At 41.9% G+C, this 21940-nt stretch overlaps 1 protein-coding gene and 1 long non-coding RNA gene across 2 annotated transcripts in view; both read left to right on the forward strand.

Moving 5' to 3' along the window:
- The first annotated feature begins 7819 nt into the window (after positions 1–7819).
- LOC128471115 (uncharacterized) lies at positions 7820–9859 on the forward strand. Its single transcript, XR_008346094.1, has 2 exons — positions 7820–8097; positions 8147–9859. It is a non-coding gene; the product is annotated as an uncharacterized LOC128471115 (long non-coding RNA).
- Positions 9860–13529: 3670 nt separating this feature from the next.
- LOC128470887 (chloride channel CLIC-like protein 1) overlaps positions 13530–21940 on the forward strand; it is a 28353-nt gene continuing 19942 nt past the window's right edge. The window contains exon 1 of the mRNA XM_053452745.1: positions 13530–13961. Within this exon, the coding sequence (XP_053308720.1) occupies positions 13554–13961 (408 nt within the window). The 5' untranslated portion in view covers positions 13530–13553. The remainder of the gene's footprint in view (positions 13962–21940) is intronic.

Raw genomic sequence — 21940 nt, forward strand, 5'->3', positions numbered from 1 at the left:
CACTCATAGACACTCTTTCTTCAGCTCCTTCTTTCCATCTTCCTCTGTCCTAGGTGCTAATAACCCTAGGCTCTAACACCATACACTGACATCATTCACCACCACACACACTAACACCAAATACTAACACACATACTCAAGCTAACACCATGAACAGACACATACTTGCTGATACACAATGTCACACTAATGCCTTATAGTAACACACACTCACTAACACCATACGCTTAGACAGATTCTTGCTAACACCATACACTACAACACACTCTAACACCATACAGTAACAGGTACACACATTTACACTATAAGATCATATGCTCATGCTAATACCATATCCTATTATACATGCACACACACTCACTCTAACACCATACATTTACTCACCCTAACACTACACACTTATGCATACATACACACAGACTCTCTCCCTCCACCTCCTTTCCATGTCCCATATGTGCCGCTCATAGAGCCCACCATCCCTCTCCTTAATTCCCTCTCCCTCTTAGCTTGCACGGAGCCTTGTCTTGAGAACAGCTCTTATTCTGTGTGCGAGCTGCTGCGCTACTACATCAGGGTCACATAAAATGCATTACATCTGGGCACATTGCTTACCAGGTGGCTGGGTTCCATGCCCTTGAGAACAGGGCCCTGCTTCGAGCTGCCCAATGGACGAGACCTGTCGATTTTTGCAAAACTATGACATGTTTGAACAAAGATTTGGATGCTCCTGCTCACCGTGTGAATGGAAAGATATACCTCAAATGTATCAAATGCTACTAAACTATATTTTTTAACAAATGCATAGAATGTTTATGTTCCTTTGTGTGTTCTTTTTTTGTGCTAGATCTTTTCTTTATCTAATACCTCCCATGTCTCCCTTTTCTGTTAGGCCAGTTCCTCTTTGGGCCCCAAATCCCCTCTTCCTTCTCCTGATGCCCCTCTCCCATAAGATGCCAATAGACTTGATAAAATGTATATGAAAGCTGAATTTATTGCCCCTGGATGACATGGATGAATATTGGGTTATATATGAATATTTTATACTTAAAACACTCAAGGAATAAACATCTTAAAAGCAAGTGCCATTAGCAGCTGCAGTACCCGCTGTTGTCCTGAAGATGGCAGTATAGTCTCGGAGACATATTATTTCCCCAGAAAATAGTTGTTATCGTGCTGAAAACTTTTGGTCCGAGTGGGAACCCGTAGAAGCGCTTCATTCAAACAGGAAGACCATCTCAGAACACAGTGAGTGATACAATGTAGCAACTTTACTGTAAATATTCCTGCCTAACAGTAAATAGTTTAAAATATTGCCTTATGTCCAGAAATACAATATAACATGCAATGCTATTTTATTATTGGTCTAATCTTGTGGTTTGTAGGAAGCTAGAAGTGTAATAAATGTGTTTTATTTACTTTTATACATTGTAACAAGCATTGCCTTCTGCAATACATAATGTCATTGATATTCAGGGATACAATATTAACATGCTTACACATACAGATATTTTACTGTCTGGTAAATTACTCTGTTCCAGTACAAATTATTATGTAGTAGTGTTTACATCTCTTACACATCTATCTATCTATCTATCTATATATATATCTATATGTAGTCTGGTACAGATCTATGAAACGACATTTCAAAAAAAAATATCCTATTTTAAACATTTGAATTTATATGATTTAAGCGAGAAATAATCTGGGGTGTTGAAATCAAATTTATGATAAAATTCACAATAATGTGCATGTTTCTACATAAAACAGGCTAAAAGTATCAAGGTGTTAAAGGTGTTGGGGCAACAAAGGGGAGGTGCTTAATGGTAGTCCCACCCACAGCCATGTATACTTTATTTGAAACCCCTCCCATTTTCAGTAGATCACCCCTCTTCAACCAGGGTGCCACACAAGCCTTTGTGTTTAAAGGGACCAGAATGTTAATTGACCGATATTCGAGCTATAACATATCTATCAGAACCAGAAATACAATGTAACAACCAAAGGAATCCCCCCCGCTTACTGCTCTGCCGACACCACTTAACCCAAAAGTACTCTTTGTAATTATGAGCCTATTTTTTTTTATTTATATGGCGCCAACAATGTCCACATATGTCTGAAATATTTCTAACCGCTGTAAATTATGGCTTAGTGACATCTTACGTCTATGGTCTAGTCTAGTGACTTACTTAAATTCAACAAGAAAATGTTACTGTGTGCAGTTACAGGAGGCAGCCACTAGGGGAAGCCACAAGATTAAATATGAGTCGGCGTGGTACTCGTTTTATACACTGTATCCACCCAATGGATGAATGCATCAGTTCTGAAGGTATTTAAACCTGACTCCAAGAAACGTGTTCTCCTTGCTGAGTTCGCACCTAGTGTTTACATCTTCCTCTTATTTGACCTGCGGGGGAATCTTAGGTTATTGCTCACGCGCTATTAATGTCAAAAAGCCGTGATTACTCTTATGTGGTTTAATGGAGTGCGCTGCTCCTGTCTCCTCCAAAATTAAAGTGTGTTCTGACACAGAAGCCAAAAAAAAAGGGTGAAATGGGCGGGAGGAGACGGGGATCGCATCAAGGTGGATTTGGGAGATAAAAAATTAATCGGAATTTTTTTGTAAAAATTAAACCAAACAAAAGAAGATCTGTGATGTGTGTCATTACGGGAATTAAATTGGATTAAATTTAATTAGTAATGTAGACTGTGGAACATTTCAAGGGCTTCGCTCGCCAAGCAGTGTTTGCTCACAACTGTATAATCTTGCAGTTGTTTTGGGATTGTGAAGTTTGCGGTGATTGAGGTGTCCTGTAACTGTTAAGGAGCCCAATTAGAAGCTCCAAGCAACGGGTCTTCAGATTACGCTTCTAGTCTGTCTACATTTGGAATGTTTGGAGACATTTGAGGTTTCCTCGATAGACCCTTGGAATGGGGGTCAGCTTGCATTACCGCTCTTATTATTATTACGTCTTCCTCAAAACGGATCATTCACTAGATCTTCCATTTAGCAAATCGGCTTTCATCCCCGTCTTCCTGTAATAATTATATTACTAATTTTTGGCGGGTTTTGTACAATGCAGACTAAATGTGCACTGCCTTTCAAAACTTTCGGGTCAATTAGAAATGTCCTTGTTTTTAAAAGAAAAACAAATTTTGTCCATTAAAATAACATGAAATGGATCAGAAATCCAGCGCAGACTGGGTTAATGTTGTAAATGACTATTGTAGCTGGAATGACTATTGAAGCTACAGAGGCCCTTTATCACTCCCATCACTCCTGTGTTCCAATGGCCCTTTATCACTCCCATCACTCCTGTGTTCCAATGGCCCTTTATCACTCCTATCACTCTTGTGTTCCAATGGCCCTTTATTACTCCCATCACTCCTGTTAGTTTAAAAGGCTAATTGATGGTTAGAAAACCCTTTCGCAATTATGTTGCAGCCAGAAATTTCCTTGTTTTACATAAAAACAGCGAAGTGACTCCAAACTTTTGAACCATAGTGTGTATTTTAGTTTTCTAACTGGCTTTGACAAAAAAAAGACACTTAATGTTTATTGGGTTGTTGTTATTATTACAGAATATGGATGTATATTTTGGAGCTGATCATGTAGATTTGGAATTTTGTGAATTTAGGAAGAAACACCAACTTGTATTTCTGGTTTTCTCTTCACCCAACGATATTCTATTAAGAGTTTAGTAAAGAATTTAAATTATCGCATTAAAATAGTTACCAAAATAAAAGGTATGTATTTGCCATTGCTGGCCCGATGATGTCATGTATCTGCAGCATCATGACATCACATGCCATGTTAGATCTACATCCCATCCACTTCCTATATGCTTAGGAAGCATATATTACAGTAGCCAAAACGGCAGCTAGCTACCAGAGTAAATCAAGGAACTTGACAAGTGTGGTTATCTAATGGTCTATAACAGCTAATAATTCACCCACTTAGCCCACAGCATTTAGGTAAACGGTCCTTAAATTTCAGTCTTAAATTTCTTTTGTGCTCCAGGCTCCTAGCGTGGTCATGTACCTCCTTTGCTGGAAAGCGGTTCCATGATTGCTCCAAACATCTTCCTTAGACAGGGGTTTACACATCATATTTAACCAGGAAAGAGAATTGTTATGGGTAGTAACATAGAACCTGCCGGCAGATCGGCCCCAGTCAGCCCATGTAGTCTCCCCGTTTCTCCCGCTGTAAAGACTCAAACCTTAATCAGTCGTTGTCCTCATCTTAGATTCCGGAGCCGTATGTCTATCCCATGCGTGTTTAAATTCCTGTTACGTTTTAACAGCGCCCCATTGTAGAGGCCGTTTTGACGCACAGAGGGAAAGTAGCCCACTGCAAACTCGCAAATCATTTCGGTGTGAAATAGCGTGATGTTATCCTGCGGCAACTGGGCACCCGCTGGGTGGCTGTAAATCTTTAAAGGCTGGCATCCAACGGCTGTCGGAATGCTCTCTATTACACCAACGGGGGGCGCTCCGGAAATACCGCCTGCTCTTATTTTCGTTGCAGATGGAGGATTTTATTGACTGTGATACATGACAGGGAGAGCCCATCTCTGTATAACCAAAGCTGCTGTTATGTCTGCTCTCGTCGGCATGTATAATATTTGGCATTTTTAACCCAGCCTGGGGTAGAGCTCCGCGTCGCGTTTCTCCATAATTGTCTGCAGCTTTTCCTCGGGTCGGGGCATCAATCAGCTTGTTGGAGAGAAGGTTTAAGTCTGTAGAGATAGGGAAGGTTTCTTTACTGTAACGGCGGGAAAATTGGGGAAAGAGAAGCCGTCCGATGTTGTTCTAGATGTGAAACGCATGCAGGGCTATCATGAGAAGAGGGAGATCCGGGTGAGTCCGACCTCCTCGGAGAGAAGAAGTTGAAGGGTTTTTCTTCTGGATCAACTAATCTGGGTTTGCGTAATGGTTTAATTTACTGGACTAGATGTCTTTTTCAGGCTAATTAACTGTGTTATGGACTACTTCCTGTGTGTACAGCGCCGTGGAATATGAAGGCGCTATATAAGCCAATAAATAATAATAAAGCGGTGAGTTTCAGCTCACAGGCTTGCAGAAGAAGTCTTACGTCGGGCCGGTAATCTGCTTTTTGTTTGTATCCGGAGCTGCTCGGAGTGACCTTCTTCCGTTTAAAGGGACCCTTAAGGAGGAGCCTACAGCGCAGATGGGTCCTCCCAGCCAATCGCATACCTGGGAACTTTCTAAACGAGCTGACCCTGAGACTCATTTAATATTAACCCTTTAATAGCCCAATATGAAGATTCTGTATGGCAACTCGTCAAATGTGTTACCGAAATGGCTCTGAACCCTTGACTTGACATTATTGGTAGACTAATGTGGGTCACTCGCATTCAAGCAGGGATATCAGCCACGACGTACTGGGAGGCACGGGTATTATCAGATCTGGGTAGACTGTGTGACTCTGAGAATCTGCCTCTTTTGACCCTGAGACTCCGGGGCAAACCCTGAGAATTCCTGAGAATGGTCATTTCTGTATAATAAATTATTATTATTATTATTTATATAATCATCCTTTTTCGAAACATATAATATGGGCCGGGAGGCTGTAGAACCCGGCGATCCTCTCATACCCAGCAAACATTCCCAGCTCCCAGAGAGGCAGGAGGCCCTGAGCCCCTATACTGTAGTAGACTTTCTTGGCTTGTAGTGTCCTGAGCTGCTCCTCCGCCTCACCCTGTGCTGGCTGTGAGTGATGTGAGTGTCAGACACTGGCAGAGAGGAGCCGTCTCTACAGCCGGTGCGGAGATTACCTGATGAATCCAGTCAGAGCGGCTCCTCCATTACAGTGAGCCTCAGCACCCAGGCAGCAAGAGTGGGAGGGCTTTAAGTCACACAGTGCGCTCTGATTGGCTGCCCAGCCAGCTTCCTCTTCCTGTGCTGCATTTCCCTCAGTTTGCTTTCCCTCCATTTTGTGTCCAGTCACAGACTGCGCAGGAGTTTGTACCCCGCTGAGGAGCGGCCTGCGGCCCCTGGACAACATGGAGAAGAGCCTTGAAGTGCAATGGCCGATAGCAACTCAGGGTCAGTTAACTGCTTAGTTTTTTCACCTCAGTGTGATATGTGTAATAATATGTCCCATATTATATTTATTTGCCAATTGTCCTGATATAAATAGGACAGTCCTGAATAGAAGTTATGAAAGAAAAAAAAAATCCCCACCGGCCAATTAACTCTAATGAGCATCGCTATTACAGGATTAATGATATAAAAGAAGAAATATTTAAGCATAGCTGCCAGCTGTCCTGATTACCTTACTTAATGTGACACATAATTACACCGTATACATGTAGCTAGAATTTGGCCCAAAAACTTGATTTAATTCACTTTTAAAAATGTAAAAATGTGTCAGAATTGTATCAAGCCAGGGTCAGTGAATCAAGTACAGTTTGTACCAACAAGCAGTTAAGGGGCAATCACCATAGCAACTAATGGAACTTGCTCTTTGTATAAAAATTGTGAATCCTGACATTTTCTTAATATCTGACTCTCTTTTAACTTTCAGTTTTGAGCAAATGAAACATTCCAATATTCCAAACCGTTCATGTGAATTTCATCTTTAAAAATGATTTATGAGCGGGATGAAAGGCACGTCCATATGTTTGACGGCCCCTATCTAGGTATAACCCAGACATCCTTTTAAATAAATTCTCTCTCCGCTGACTGGCAGGTGATGAGTTGCTAAGTAAATACGAAGTTAACAATTTTTTTAATGGAAATTTCTTTTAACTGCTACTTGAAATACATAAGCAGTATAAATGTATTTATTTTTCCCATGTAACCCTATTTGTATGTGTATATATCTATATACAGAGGCGTATCTAAGGTATGGCACCTATGACTCGTGCCATAAACGCTGTCTTTTTTTTTTTTTTGATGCGGAGGAGAGGGGCACCTAGCAACTGCTCGGCGCCCCTCATTCTCCTCCATGAGGGCTCTACCTCTGTCCCGGTGCCAGCATTTCATGCTGTGAGCCGGAATATGACGTCATATTTCGTCGCTCAGCAGTGAAGCAGAGGAGCAACCGTTCGGCGCCCCTCGTTCTCCCCCACATCAAAAAAAAAAAAAGACAGCTTTTAAAAGCCGCTTGCTAGTGCCCGCTGTTTGACTGCTGAGCGCCGAAATATGATGTCATATTCCAGCGCTCAGCAATGAAGCAGCGGACACCGCAGCAGAGCAGGAAGACAGAAGCCTCGTGCTCCCGCTGCTGGACCTCAAGGTGAGAGAACTACAAAGGGGGAGAGGGTAGATAGTGAGTAGTGGGAGTGAGAGGGGTTAGAAAGTGATAAGGAAGGGAGAGAGGTTAGAAAGTGATAAGGGAATGAGAGGGGGTAGATAGTGAGAAAGGGGGAGAGAGGGTAGAAAGTGATAAGGGAGGGAGAGAGGGTAGCTAGTGAGAAAGGGGGAGAGGAAGTAGATATTGAGGAAGAGGGTAGTAGGGTAGTAGTTGAGTAGGGGAGGGAAAGGAGTTAGAAAGTGACAAGGGAGGGAGGGGGGGAGATATAAGTAAAGAGTGTGAATTAATCTGTGGCTGCACTGAGTGAATAAGGGAGAGCATGAGTTAATATGTGGATGTATTGTCTGAATGAGGGAGAGCATGAGTTGTCTGAATGAGGGAGAGCATGAGTTAATATGGGGATGAGTTGTCTGAATGAGGGAGAGCATGAGTTAATATGTGGATGATTTGTCTGAATGCGGGAGAGCATGAGTTAATGTGTGGACAAATTGTCTGAATGAGGGAGAGCATGAGTTAATGTGTGGATGAATAATATGTCTTATTCAGTTGATTAACCCCTTGATGACAATTGCCGGTCCTGGCACGACACGCAAAAGCATGTGCTTTATGACAATTGACGTGCCAGGACCGGCACGTCATTAAACGGGTGCAGAAAGCGATCTGTTTTCGCTTTCTGCTCCCAAAAAACGTTGCTGAATGCCTCGACCTCGAGGCATTCAGCAACGCCACGATCGGAACGAAGGGGCCATCTCTGGCCCCTCCACGGGGCGTCAACATCCGCCATACTTTGTATGGCGGCGGACGCCCGTTTTAAAAGCGTTTAGGAGGCGATCGCCGTCCTGTAACAGGAACCACAAATTTTAAAAGTTCGCTAGATGGTCCAGACCATCTAGAGAACTTTGGCTCCACTTGCAGGTTGAATACAGGTACTGCATTCACCATGCAAGTCAATGGAGCCCAGCTTTCTAATCACAGTGTGATTAGTAAAAATAAATTAAAAAATAAAATAAAATTAATAATAATTAGAAAAAAAAATAGTAAAAAACTAGTAAAATGTAAAAATCATTTCCCACTGATGTCACTATCAGGGGAACCTCCAAGTTGAAAAAAATGTTAAAAATTTTTTTAAAAAAAGACAAAAAAAATAAAAAAAATATATATAAAAAATATATTTTTGTGAGCAAGTCCTAAAATTAGGATATTAGCTTAAAACAATTCTCGCATGGAAAGAGTTAAAATACTGGCATATGAAATGCCCGTGGGGTGTCTACTTTTAAAAAATGTATGATTTGATGGGGTAAATTGAATTGGCCAGGTTCAACAACGTCCCAATTAACACGGGGGGAAGGATGGCCACACATCTAATTTCCAATTAGAAAAATGCACACGTACCAAATGTGGCCTTTTAGTTCCCCAAAAAAATGACACACCCATGCATGTGGGGTATCACTGCACTCAGGAGATGTTGCTGAACACATTATGGGGTGTCGTGTGACAGCGGCATATACCAGGAACTGTAAATTCATACATAAAGTAGGTGTGTGTGGGAAAAATACACACACAAAAATACTACTGCAAACTTTGAAAAAATGCTGGTGGTAAAATGTGTGCATGCAAAGAGTTAAAATACCAGCATTTAAAATACCCTGTGGTGTCTAGTTTTGAAAAATATATGGGTTTATTGGGCACACTGAAATGGCCCGGCTCAAAGATGTACCAAATAGGGCATGGGCAGTGGATCCCCAAATGCCAAAGTTCAACATTGAAAAATGCGCATGCCCCAAATGTGGCCCTTTTGCCCCCAAACAGCCAGGCAAAATCATTCATGTGGGGTATCACTGCGCTCAGGAGATGTTGCTGAACACATATTGGGGTGTTTTGTGATAGTGACATAAACGAGAACATTTTAATTCTTACCTGAAGTAAAATGTGTGTGACAAAACAAATGCAAAAAAATGACTACCACAAAGTTTGACAAAGACTGGTGGTAGATACGGTGCATGGAAAGAGTTAAAATACTAGCATTTGGAATACCCAGGGCTGTCTAGTTTTCAAAAATATATGACTTGATGGGGTAAATTGCATTGGCCGGGTTCAAAGATACCCGAAATGGCACATGGGGGGAAGAATTACCAGATTTGGAAAAAATGGCTTTGAAATAGCAAAACGCTACTTGTACTTATTGCCCCATAATGGGTAGAAAAAAGCAAAAAAACATAAAAACATTGGGTATTTCTAAACTCAGGACAAATAGTAGAATCTATTTAGCAGGTTTTTTCATTACCTTTTATAGATGAGTAAAAGATTTTTCAACTAAAAGTTAAAAACAGTCATTTTTTTCTAAATTTTTCACCATATTTTATAATTTTTTTAATAGTAAATAATATGATACAATCAAAACAATGTCATCTAAAGAAAGCCCTTCTTGTCCTGAAAAAAACAATATCTAATGTGTGTGGGTTCAGTAAACGGGAAAGAAGAAAATTACAGCTAAACGCGAGCAGCGCAGAAATGTTAAAAAGGCCATTGTCACCAGGGGAACAAACAGTAAAATCAGCCTTTGTCACGAAGGGGTTAATACCTGCAATGCTGTTTCCATGTATTTATTTGAGCTATACCTGCAATGCTACGTTTCATATATTATTATTGTATACCTGCAAATATAGGATTTGTATGTCTGATTCTGTTTATTTGATATATACCTTCAGTGCTGAGATCACAAGTGAATTTCAATTGATCTGGGTTTGTGTGTTAATGTGTTGCTCTATACCTCTCAAACACACACACACATTCATACACACATTTATACTCACACACTCACTCTCACACACACTTACACATTCATGCTCACAAACACACACCCATACCAACACATACTCCCTCTCACACGCACATTCATGCTCACACACATTCATGCTCACACACACTCCCTCTCCCACACACACATACATACTTCCTCCTTAACTCATCTCCAGCTTTCTTTCTTGCTGCTTGCACACCTCTCTTTTACAGCAGGTCTCAAAACATCACGTTATGTGACCCTGCTCTGTTCCTGCCTTCCAGAACTGCTTTGTCTGTTGGAGATATCAATGGACATGAAATCGGAATTTCCAAGGTCTGGGAACTACAAACATTTCTTTTCTATTCTGACCCCAACACTCGTATGGAAGCTTATGTTTATTTACCTTCCTTTTAAAGCTGCGCAGTATATAGTAACCATTTGCTAACGATTACTGGAAACAATTATTCCTGCAGAGATTATATCGACTACACGAGCCTGAAGTAGCAACGCTTTAATAAAAATTGAATTTGTGACAGTTTTTTGGTTTGAATGTATAATGTCTGTGCTGATATCACATGATCCTAACAACCAGTAGTGATTCAGAGGATTTGTTGAGTTTTAGAGATCCTTGTTTTTCTTCTTAACATGTGAAACGTTCTCAAGGTTCCTTTCTGGAGCCGTACCTGCTGGAATCCGCCGTGGGGGTCCTATTATGGATTTGTGTCTGTAAAGGTAAACATTATCACAGAATTATCCAGAAGTCCATTGTCCAGAACGACTCGTCATGGTTTATCCTTCAGTGGACGGCTGTGACTTGTTTTTATTCCAGTGTTATTACCATTTGCCCTACAAACATGCCCCTCGGTGGGTTCTCCGACACAGACAGGCCCATAAATGTTTTTTATTATTGTTTTCAATAACATTTTGATGTTGCTGCTTTGGTGAAAGGGCAATATCCTGATCACTAATCTGCTTTTTTTTGAGACGGATACTGGTAATCTAGTCTCTGGACTAACATCAGAACAGGACCTGAACCAAGCGCTAATCGCGCAGGAGGAGAGCTGTCTGCTGGCCTCTGATCTGAGTCTGCCAGTTTTATATAAAAGGATTCTTTATGGTAATTCAGTGCTTTTTGAAGACAAGATGCAGAGACACTTTGCATCCCTTATTCCGGCTATTTATTCCAAGCATCTTTAGTTGCTCATGGTTTTATTTGTGGACAAAGTGAGTCTGGTGTCATTCGATATGTATGTGCCCCTTTTCTCTCTCTTGATGTCCCCCTGATGCCCCTCTCTTCTAGGAGGTCAGAATGTTTGCTGGGTGTGAGGGTATCGCAGGGCTCTACAGCCCTAAAAGCCCTGATAATGTGTATAGAAACAGCAGGAAACAGCTTTATAAATTACACGGAGTAAATAAACCCCATTATTCTTCTAATAAATTCCCCACTCAGTTATACAAATACCCCGCAATAGGGCAAAAAGTCACATAAAAACCCTGGGTAAAGCCACACCTCCAGCCAAACCTCTAACCACACCCTCTAAAACAAAAGTGCCCCTCTGGCCATCAGATGTGTTAGAATGCATGGAAGAATGATTGTCCCCGTAGGAATAATATTTTTTTTTTATTCTGGGCATGATGCAAAGGATCTATACCACATTAAAAGTATTATATTCTTATGGGAATACCTACTTCTTCCCATGCAAAAAGTTTTTGCCCCCCCCCCCCCGAGGTTACTGCGCATGTATAGGTAACCTCCGGTACGTATCCTTTCTGTGTTTTGAAATAAAGCTCACACGGCGATTACGTGACCCGTAGTTTATTAAATGGGGTTCTCTGCCAACACTTTTTGTTAAAACTGCTTTGAACCCGTTCCCAACCTAATTTTTATATAACATATTTACTGGCACCAAAGCCAATCCCAACACATGGAAACAATCCCTTTCTCTCTCGACCGAGGGAGGAAGCACTTTCGGTCGCGGTTCGATCACACGGGGCGTCCGTACATTCAGACTGATAATCCCCAAATAATTTACAGCTTCTCTTCAAAACTGAAGCTGGTGCATCATCCGACCGGGGGGGGGGGGTATTAGAAATAACACAACGCCTCCGTCTCCTATGTTACGTGTTTGCAACACAACGCTAAGTAAGCCGCATTACTACAGCTTCTCGCTAATGGAGGTACGAAAAAGAAAAATTTCGCTACTTTCCGTCCCTAGGAGACAACTTCCCATGGTATAGAAAAAGTTCCTTATGTCCTGTTTAGCGTCTGCAGAATGTGATGGCGCTATATAAATCAATAAAAAAAATAAGTAACTCCAAAACAGACATTTTCAATAAACAAATTTATTGAACGACCCAAAAATCCCTCTGATTTAACAGAATTTTATGAAACAATTAAAGATGAATCATCTGCGTTTGTTTTTCTCATTCCTACCATGGGCATTCCTCTTTTAATTTGTAACCTTTATTATTATAATTTTTTTTTTTGGTAATATGTTTTGACCGAATTCCAGAAGACGTTTCTTAAGGCTCCTGGGTAGGTATTTCAGCACAGTTGTGCAATTAAAGCACTTAAATGGAACGCTTAATTAATTCTAAACTATGAGCCTTATGTGTGAATTCCAAATGAAAAGCTGCATAGTTTGTTTTAAAATGTATTTTAACTATTGAGACCCGAAGTACCTCCTGCAAAGGTCACACTCAACTATCATATGATTTAAAGCACTGGAGCATGCCTTATAACATTTAACTGTCTGTCAAACATAAAAAGAATGCGTCTTATTAATTATCCTGGTCATCTTGAGTACATTATATATATATACATACATAATGGAATCAATAACTGGTGGATTAATTTGCCCCAGGCCCCAGGGGTCATCAATGCTAAATACTTATAGCGCCGAGATCCGATTTGCCCTTAGAACTGGTATCTGGAAGCGCAGAGGAGCGCGTTACTCATCCCTCGTTTGACATGCACTGTTCAAGCACGTCTGTTATTATTTTAGCAAAGAGCCAAGCAGAAGAATATTTAATAGGTTGTGTAAATGCTTTAAAGGAGGGAACACGTCTTCGGTAATCAGGCGTAGAAATAAAAATATGTTTGGCGAAGGAAAATATAGTTATAGAGCGAATTAGGAGACATATTGTAACTCCTATGGAAACAAATATGTGACGGCAAATAGAAGTCACTTAGCCCATCTAGTCTGCCCGTTTTTTTGCTTATATTTCGTATTCAATTTAATTCAATGCTAACATCAGTATGCCTTATCTATTAATTATGTATTTCTTTCTGAAGCCACGGACCCAGAATTCTAAATGCGTTCTACCTGGTGATCTAAACATTTTTTCCCACCACGGCCTAGCATCCGACCGGCTTCTCCCACTGCCTTGCATCACTGCCTACTCAGCTTTTTTAACATATATACTGACTTTAAAACTGACTTTCATACATATTCCTTGCAGCTCTCCCAACCAAAAGAACCCACAAAGAGTATGGATTCCATCCATCTATGGCTTTGGAAAAAGATCCACGTCGTGAAACACGCTGTGTTTGGTTTCCCAGAAGCAGAACCTGCTCTACCGGACCCGTGGTCAATGACGTCTCCTTTCCAGAAGTGGAATATTTACTCCAAAATATCATTTTTGGTAGCTTTAGTTTTCTTCACCCTCTTCATTGTTCTGCACTGCTGTGGCCGGACTAAAAGTGAAACGAAGGCCATTTCCAGAAGAACATCTGCTCCGAGACTGCAAGTCTGGCCTGCCCAAGACCTCCATCAGTTGGACACCTGGCTATATTACTTATCTCTCCTTCTAGTTGTGTGTTTGTCTATATCTATCCCTTGGGAATGGGTCCGTCTGTATCAGATTGAAGTAGCCAAGAAGACAAGCATTCTTTCCACGGTAAGATGTGCTATAAATATTAGCTCTGCACTGTATTTAATGGGGTAATTAAAGGAAACGCTGGGTTCTAATCTTTGATACCATTTTTGTTTTTCGTAACTATGCTAAATCAAACCAGAAATCGGCAGTTATAATGCTTTGTCCACTATCCCTTCTTGCTTTGTTGTTCAGTTTGCCAAAATCACATAGAATTTATTCAGTTTTTCACCAAACCTTTTTGTTTTTAATGATAAGGAAATTGTTGAGGGCATTTATTCTGTGGCCCGTCACGCAACATAGGAGGAAAGGCAATTTGTTTCTTTTGAGAAGCAGAAGTTACAGATAGTTCTGATCTAGAAAATATGCTAATGTCTTCCTGGAAGAAGACTCATAGAGTGAGCCAAACAAAGTCCTGGCCAATTGCTCTCTATGTCCCTGCTATCAATAGCCTCTTGAGTCTGTGTATCATTTCAGCATCGTGGGTGGGGAGGCCTTTAACATCTTGCATCTAGTAAGATATGTAGGTGCTTCTCACATCTGCAAGGAGACCTGGCGCGGTAAACAGCCAACTTTTGCATGCTTGTAGCGATCACACAGAGAGAAAATGAAATCTCACAATGACCACAATGAATGGAACATTCAACCACATCCCAAACATTGCGCAACAGTCCGTCTCTCTGTGTAGTGAGAGCCAGTTTGTGACACCAGGGGGAAAATATGGAATAATCAGTCCAGGAGAGTACTTCTAAATCTAGATTTTAACATACATCAAGTACCGTGATGTGGTACAGCAGGCCTTTAATTATAAATTATTTTATAATTGTTAGTTTATAACACACCAGAGAAAAGACGCTTCTAAGACTTGTAGCACCATTCCAACAATTCCCAATAATTCTTCATGCAAGTATATTGTCTATAAATGTTTAACACGTTATATTGGATTTAATGGTAAATGTAAAAAAAAAGGTGGATAGGGTCACCTGTCAATATAATCCCCTGTTTTGTGGGCATCGGCTAAAGGTAAAGGAACCCAAAAAGGTCTGGTTAAATATTAGACATCATATCAAAATACAGTTTGTACTTAATGTTGGATGTGTTCCTACCGGTTCTTTTAGAAGGAGGCTCAGAGGGATTCCCCCCCCCCCACTCCGCACCTAAAGCTCTTATGATTCCGGCCCTCGTGCCAGATACTTGGTTACATCCAATTTGTCATCTTCCAGGAGTAGATTTTTTTCAGGGTATGTCCAACCTCGGGGTTAATCTAAGCCACTTGATTTTTAAAAGTGGATTTGGGGAGAAAAAACAATGAAATAATCTTAACATTCAGCATTTTCAAGCCAAAACCAATGCCCCAGCCCCAAGATAAAAGTATGAATGATCCGTTACCAATACAACATATTTCCCATGACCAAACTTATTAGGTAAATACTTTTTTTGGCTCAAAAGACATTTCTGAATTGTACCCAAAAGAATAATGTTCTTCATGGTGATTGCCTTCTAAGTGGTTCAAAGCACTTGTACACAATTCCTAATGTGTTATTCAAGGACGCCGTTTGACCAAACTCTACCACAAAGTGCCAGGCAGTTCAGGGGACTCCACGGGGTTTGAAATACATCTGGGACCCAGCTGGCTCTTGTTAATGCCGGAGAAAAAAAGGCTTTCCATTCACAGCTTAATATTAGTGATATTTGAGGGTTGAAAGTGTTCTCTGCATCGCATGTCTCTTCCCACAAAATCTATGAATTCCATTTAAACCAGTCCTAAAATAACTCCAGATTGTCAGATTATCAAGCCGGTAGTCCTTGTCAACTGCACCTCACTGATGAGGAGAGGCCAAGACGAGAACCTGGTATTGTTTCCCTTGTACAGATAATGTTGTTCTTCAGGTCTGTACCGAACCTTACGGGTGGGATCTGTCTGTTATGCTTATGGAGAATTTTTTCCTTTGAAATACCACACGTGAGTAGAAAAAAAATAATTTAACTACGTCTAGGTCTAGGGATCTTTCTAAAGACAAGCTATTACATTCTCCCTGTTTCTCCCTTCTGCTGGTTTTAAGAACTTTGGAATTTTACTAATTCTAATACATACACAACAGTGTATCAAGTCCATGTGAAAGGATACATTGCGTTGATGCGGGGACGGCCAATTTCAGCTCTTGAGGATCTTTTAACATTCTCTCCAGTGCTACAAAACTTCAGTTGTTTTAATTAAATGATTAATGATTAAATAAATGGAGGACATCCATGCATTAACTCATGAAGCCCTTGGTTTCTGTCTTTGCCAGGCATTTTAACTTAGTGAGAGTTAAAGACAGACAAGTAAAGCCCGTTAGCCGTCAAACAAAAAAAGAGTCTTTATTAAGTGGTCTACCAGCAATAAGAGTGTTAATTTCCTCACTGCCTCGACCCTGCGTGTTTCTGGAGGAGGATTAAAGCGCCGTACTCTCTGTCTGTGTCTATAACGGCAAACAAAGTTTGTGAAATAAAAAACATTCTTTGCATTAATCGAGAGCACAGCGTGAGCCAGTCTTACCAGCACGTGAAGAAAGGCTCTGCTTCATGGATGATGACATATTGGCTGCACATCTGACGCGTATCTGAGCATATTCTTACAAATCTGCTGACCTCCTTGTGTGGCAGCGTGTATGCGCTCATACTCCTGGTGACAATTTGCAAGCCTGGCCCATGGGCGCCATATAACTGCACCAGGAAACGTAGCCACTGGGTTAGGTTCCATACAATAAAGCTGGCATCAAAGTACCGGATTCCTGTTCCCTGAATCACCACAGCCCAAATGATAAGTACCCCCATTTTATCCCATCCTCCGCTCCATCGTTTCTTTTCCCTTGTTAATGCGCCAGGCATTTAAATCTTTTACTTAATTTAAAGTGCATCTGGATAGATTCTCAACATCTGGAGACATCCCAGAGTCGGGTCCTTCACACTCTTCATTCATAATTTCATCGTCATTGACTTGAGATTCCGAATAGAATGTCATAGCTGAGATAGGTTACTCAATCATGGACGTGTTTTTAAGAAAAACATCTTCTAGCAGCTGATTCCAACTCTCCAAACCATCCAGGTGCTACTTATTAACTAAATCCTAGAAAAGATAAGACCAAGGGTCAAGTAAAGTGTGTGGATTACAGAACTTTATGTCAGTAATTTCCACAAAATCCTCCAACCCGGTTTTCTAATATTTGTCTTGTATGAAACATTCTCGGCGGAACGCATGGTTTACAGACATTCCTAGAAGAAACAAGAGCCCGAATCAATGGTGATAAACCTTCAGAGCTTTCCAGTTTTTGAGAGACACTTACAAAGTGCTTTCAGTACACAGCCTGGGGCAGGTGGTTCGTTTTAAAGAGGAAGGATACAGGATTCTGGGGGAAAAAAGTGAATCCTTTTTGTAGAGTTTTCCAGATTGGTTAAAATAATTCCCAACATGCAAAAATACATTCGGCGAGGGCAGCTGGGTCCAACAGATTGTATAGATTGGAATAAGGATCACCGACTGATCTGTATATGGCCAGTAGCCTAGTTAAAGAAATCGTGTGGCCAATATCCCCCATAGAAGCCGTCCAACACAAGGACAAATCCCACCAGCCAATTACTATATTATCCAGTAAATATATAGGGTAAATAAATATGAGTTCGCGCTCCCGGGAATGGATTTATAGATGGATGGAATGTTACTCTTCTCCGAGGGTCGAAGGCTACTTGGGGCATGGACTTTGGAAGACAGGAATGTGTTTCCCCCACGCATATATATAAGCTTGCCTGTGTATAATATCAGCTATTCATTTTTGAGTACTGATAAAAGTATTAACCAGGCTGCGCTGAAATAATACATGTTACTACTGGCCTAATCTTCTTATTACAAATGGAATGATCGTGGACTCCCTTAAGCAGTTTGTATCAAATGCAAATGTGTTCTTCTAACCATCTGACAATACTCTTCAGACAAAACAAGTCTTTTCTTGCGCCCGAAAACCCAATTAATCTTTATGTATTTTTTTTCTGATACCTGAAGGTGTGAAAACTGCCAGAATGCTAAATGCAGTGTTTTGTCTTAGAGTATGGCGGGTTTGGGTTATGTTCCTGAAGGTATAATCATATACAGGAATTTAAACCCCGTCTAAGCATGAACTGAGGAGACCTTGAGTGTATGGGATATTCCGAAGCCCTTCCAATGAATGAGCTGTTTTGTCATTCGTTAGGCAAGTAGCCGTCTTTAAAAAAAAACAAAACAACAAAATTTGACTTATTTTGCAGGAAAATTCCATTATTGGAACTGCACAGACAAATTAGATATAGGAATGTTGTAGGACCAAGCCAACCTTTGGGCAGACACACTTGGTCTGCTGGTTATATCCAGAAAAGGAACATTTCTCTGCTAGCAATGGTGACATTGTGGATTTGGGGACACATCATGTCTGACAGGGATGGACTGGGTATTAAAATCGGCCCTGGCAGGCGTAGGTACACTCGATGCAAGCGGCCGTACGTTACACTTGTGCGCCTTTCCCGACGGAAGACATGGCAATAAAGGAACGTAAGAAGCGCCATTGTCCATTGGCCCACTTGTCAGTGGGCGGGTTTGCCCGATGACCAGTCAGGACCTGATTTCATCAAATATATATGTATACATTTTATATATTCTTCAGCAACAGTGTCCAGTGTCTGGTTGTGAAGTCATAAGCCTGGGAATGAATGCCGACCCGCACATGTGTGTCGTATGTAAAGCTTATATGTGTGTGTGTGTAAATGTACATAAAAAGGTTTTTAATTTATGGTTATTTCACTAATGTGCGTAATTTGAATTCCATCTACTTATGCGCAGGGTGGAGCCACGTGGACTTTTGAACCCTCTAATTTATGGATGTTAAATGACAGTTTGTAAAGAGATCTGGAATCCCCAGTGGCTAATCTTTATTTCCAAAATTCCATATTGACATGAAATTAACAACAACTGTGTCTGATCAGGAACACTGGATAAGTTATTGCACGGAAAGGTGAAGCGTGCATCTTAATAGCTTTCAGAACGTGCGCTTTTCCCGACGGCGCTCGTTTTGAAGTGGCTGCCGTCTTCAGATGTTACAGATAATAAGGTTGCAGAGAGCCGACATGTTACCTTCTTCTCCTAGACCTTGTGGGACAGCGCGTGTGATTTATAATCCACGTTCTGAAGTATTTATCACTGACATGACTTATACCCCTACAAACGACAGGCAATATGCAGCGGAAGACTTTGGATTTTTCACGAAACCATGAGCTTGCAAAAGAGCTGAAACGTTTCATCTCCCCGACTTCACTCTTCATTACGAAAGGGTCATCCCCAGCAAGAGTTTCCTGCGCGAAGGGTTGGCCCTGTATAATGCATACTTAAATATGTGAGAAATCTCAACAATTTAACAAAACGTTATAGAGGACCAACTCGGCTCTTCTTAAAGGTGAATCTTGTAAGCGTTGACATTTCAACTTGTGGTTTAGTGAACAAACCCCCTTCCTACCAGGAAGACGTCCTTATCTTTTCGTAGCCTTTCCATTGAGTCTCTAAATTGTGCTCCTTTTTTGCCTTTTTGGTTAATAAATTGAAATATAATAGGCTCTAAATATTTTCCATTGCAGCCTTTCGGATATCTGAAGCAAATATACTAAGATTGTAAGCTCCTATGAGGCTTCCTCGCCTGTTGTTTCTGTAGGTCATCTTGTCATGTTATATACTTATTGTTATGTCCTGTCTACCCTTTGTACAGCGCTGTGGAATCTGATGGCGCTATATAAAACAATAAATACAAGAGGAAGTCTCACATTTAACCCATGGCTACCTGTGCAGTAGGAGGTACAGACTTTTCAGTTATCAGCCGTGACCTTGCTGACCTTGACCTCCTTAGTGCCTCCCTGACGTACAATGCATACATGCTCAGGCCATCTTGATTTGTTTCTTGCCTGGGCTTCCTTTGCAGCTGTGGGATTTTTCAGTGCTCTGGATTTCATCCTTTTATATCTCGTGGCCCCCCGGGGACCATCGTCTGCTGGAAATATTCAAAGCTGCAGAGGGCGCGCAGCCACACCGTGATTCCAGAGTCCGCGTTCGGGACTCATCCTGCGCTCTGCAGAACTTGGAAAGCAGCCACCGAGAAATGTTACGATGGATCCGTGGAAGCACTAATTACTTTTAAATGATGTGAAACATTTACAGACTTGGAAGGAGAAAATAAAAGAATTTAAATCATTCTGTTAGGTCACAAAAACATGTCAATATCTGAAAAATTAGAAGACAAACAGTGACTGCTCTACTGTTTCTCCTGCTGCGGCTCTTCTCTCAGATTAACTCTTTATCAGACTCTGACGAAAACCATAATTTATTCCTCCAGCTGTAAGATTAAAGAAAAAGTCCTATGGAAAAAAAATATTCCCCTTGAGTGTAAACCCCAGCGCTGTATATAGTAACACCCCCCCCAGCGCTGTATACAGTTACAAACCCCCACAGAGCTGTAAACAGTTACATACCCAGAGCGCTGTATACAGTAATATACCCAGAGCGCTGTATACAGGCCCGGACTGGCCATCGGGCACACCGGGCATTTGCCCGGTGGGCCGCGGCCGGGCCAGATTGATTTAGGGGCTAATGGAGCTGCAGCTCCAGGCCCCTACCTTAAAATAGGCCCAGTCAGGACCGGACTGACTGGGCCTATTCGGCCGTCCTTAATGCAGGGCAAAAGGGGCACCTGCCCCTTAAGCCCGCAGCAACTGCGACCGGGCCCGCAACTCTAGCAGCGGGCCCGCAACTTACCTGGCAGGCGCGCGAGCAGCGTCTCTTATACCGCCAGGGGGACGCAGGACTCCAACAGAACCATGTGACGTACGCCACGTACGTCACATGACCCTGCTGCGCGTCTGCTTCCCCTGTGTAGATCTGCCGGCGTCTGCGAGCGGCGCGTACAGACAGTTCAGGTAAGGGGGTAAGGGGGTGAGGGAGGTTGTATGGAGTATGTGAGATTGAATGAAAGAATTAATTAATGAGTGTATGTGAAGGAGTGAGTGAATGAATGTTTGTGAATGAGTATATGCAAATGAGTATCTGAATGAGGGAATTAATGAGTATCTGAATGAGGGAATCAATGTATGAATGAATATCTGAATGAGTGAATGATTATCTTTGAATTAGTGAAAAAATATTTGTGAACGAGTGAATGAATATGTGTGTGTGATAGCATGGATGTGTAAGGGGGGCAAAGATGCAACAGGCAGGCTGTTTTGGTGGCAAAGATGCCACAGGCAGGCTGTTTTGGTGGCAAAGATGCCACAGGCAGGCGGAGGGTGCGGGTGTCAGCGTGGCAAAGCCTGTCCTGGTGTTTGTGATTGGGTGTCAGTGTGGCAAAGCCTGTCCTGGTGTTTGTGATTGGGTGTCAGTGTGGCAGAGCCTGTCCTGTTGTGTGTGTGTTTCGGTGTTGGTGTGGCAGAGCCTGTCCTGGTCTGTGTGTTTTTGGGTGTCGGTGTGGCAGAGCCTGTCCTGGTGTGTGTGTGTGTCGGTGTGGCAGAGCCTGTCCTGGTGTGTGTGTGTGGGTGTCAGTGTGGCAGAGCCTGTCCTGGTGTGTGTGTGTGGGTGTCAGTGTAGCAGATCCTGTCCTTGTGTGTGTTTGTGTATGGGTGTTGGTGTGACAGAGCCTGTCCTGGTGTGTGTGTTTGGGTGTCGGTGTGACAGAGCCTGTCCTGGTGTGTTTGGGTGTTGGTGTGCCTGTCCAGAGCCTGTCCTGGTGTGTGTGTCTGGGTGTCAGTGTGGCAGAGCATGTCCTGATGTGTGTGTCTGGGTGTCAGTGTGGCAGAGCCTGTCCTAGTGTGTGTGTTCGGGTGTCAGTGTGGCAGAGCCTGTCCTGGGGTGTGTGTTTGGGTGTTGGTGTGGCAGAGCCTGCCCTGGTGTGTGTAGGAACACAGAAAAGAACCCCAGCACTCCAATCAGCTTCCAATCCTTAGGTTACTTTTTTCAAAGA

Source organism: Spea bombifrons, chromosome 13 (genome assembly GCF_027358695.1).
Source record: "Spea bombifrons isolate aSpeBom1 chromosome 13, aSpeBom1.2.pri, whole genome shotgun sequence".
NCBI classification, from domain to species: Eukaryota; Metazoa; Chordata; class Amphibia; order Anura; family Pelobatidae; genus Spea; species Spea bombifrons.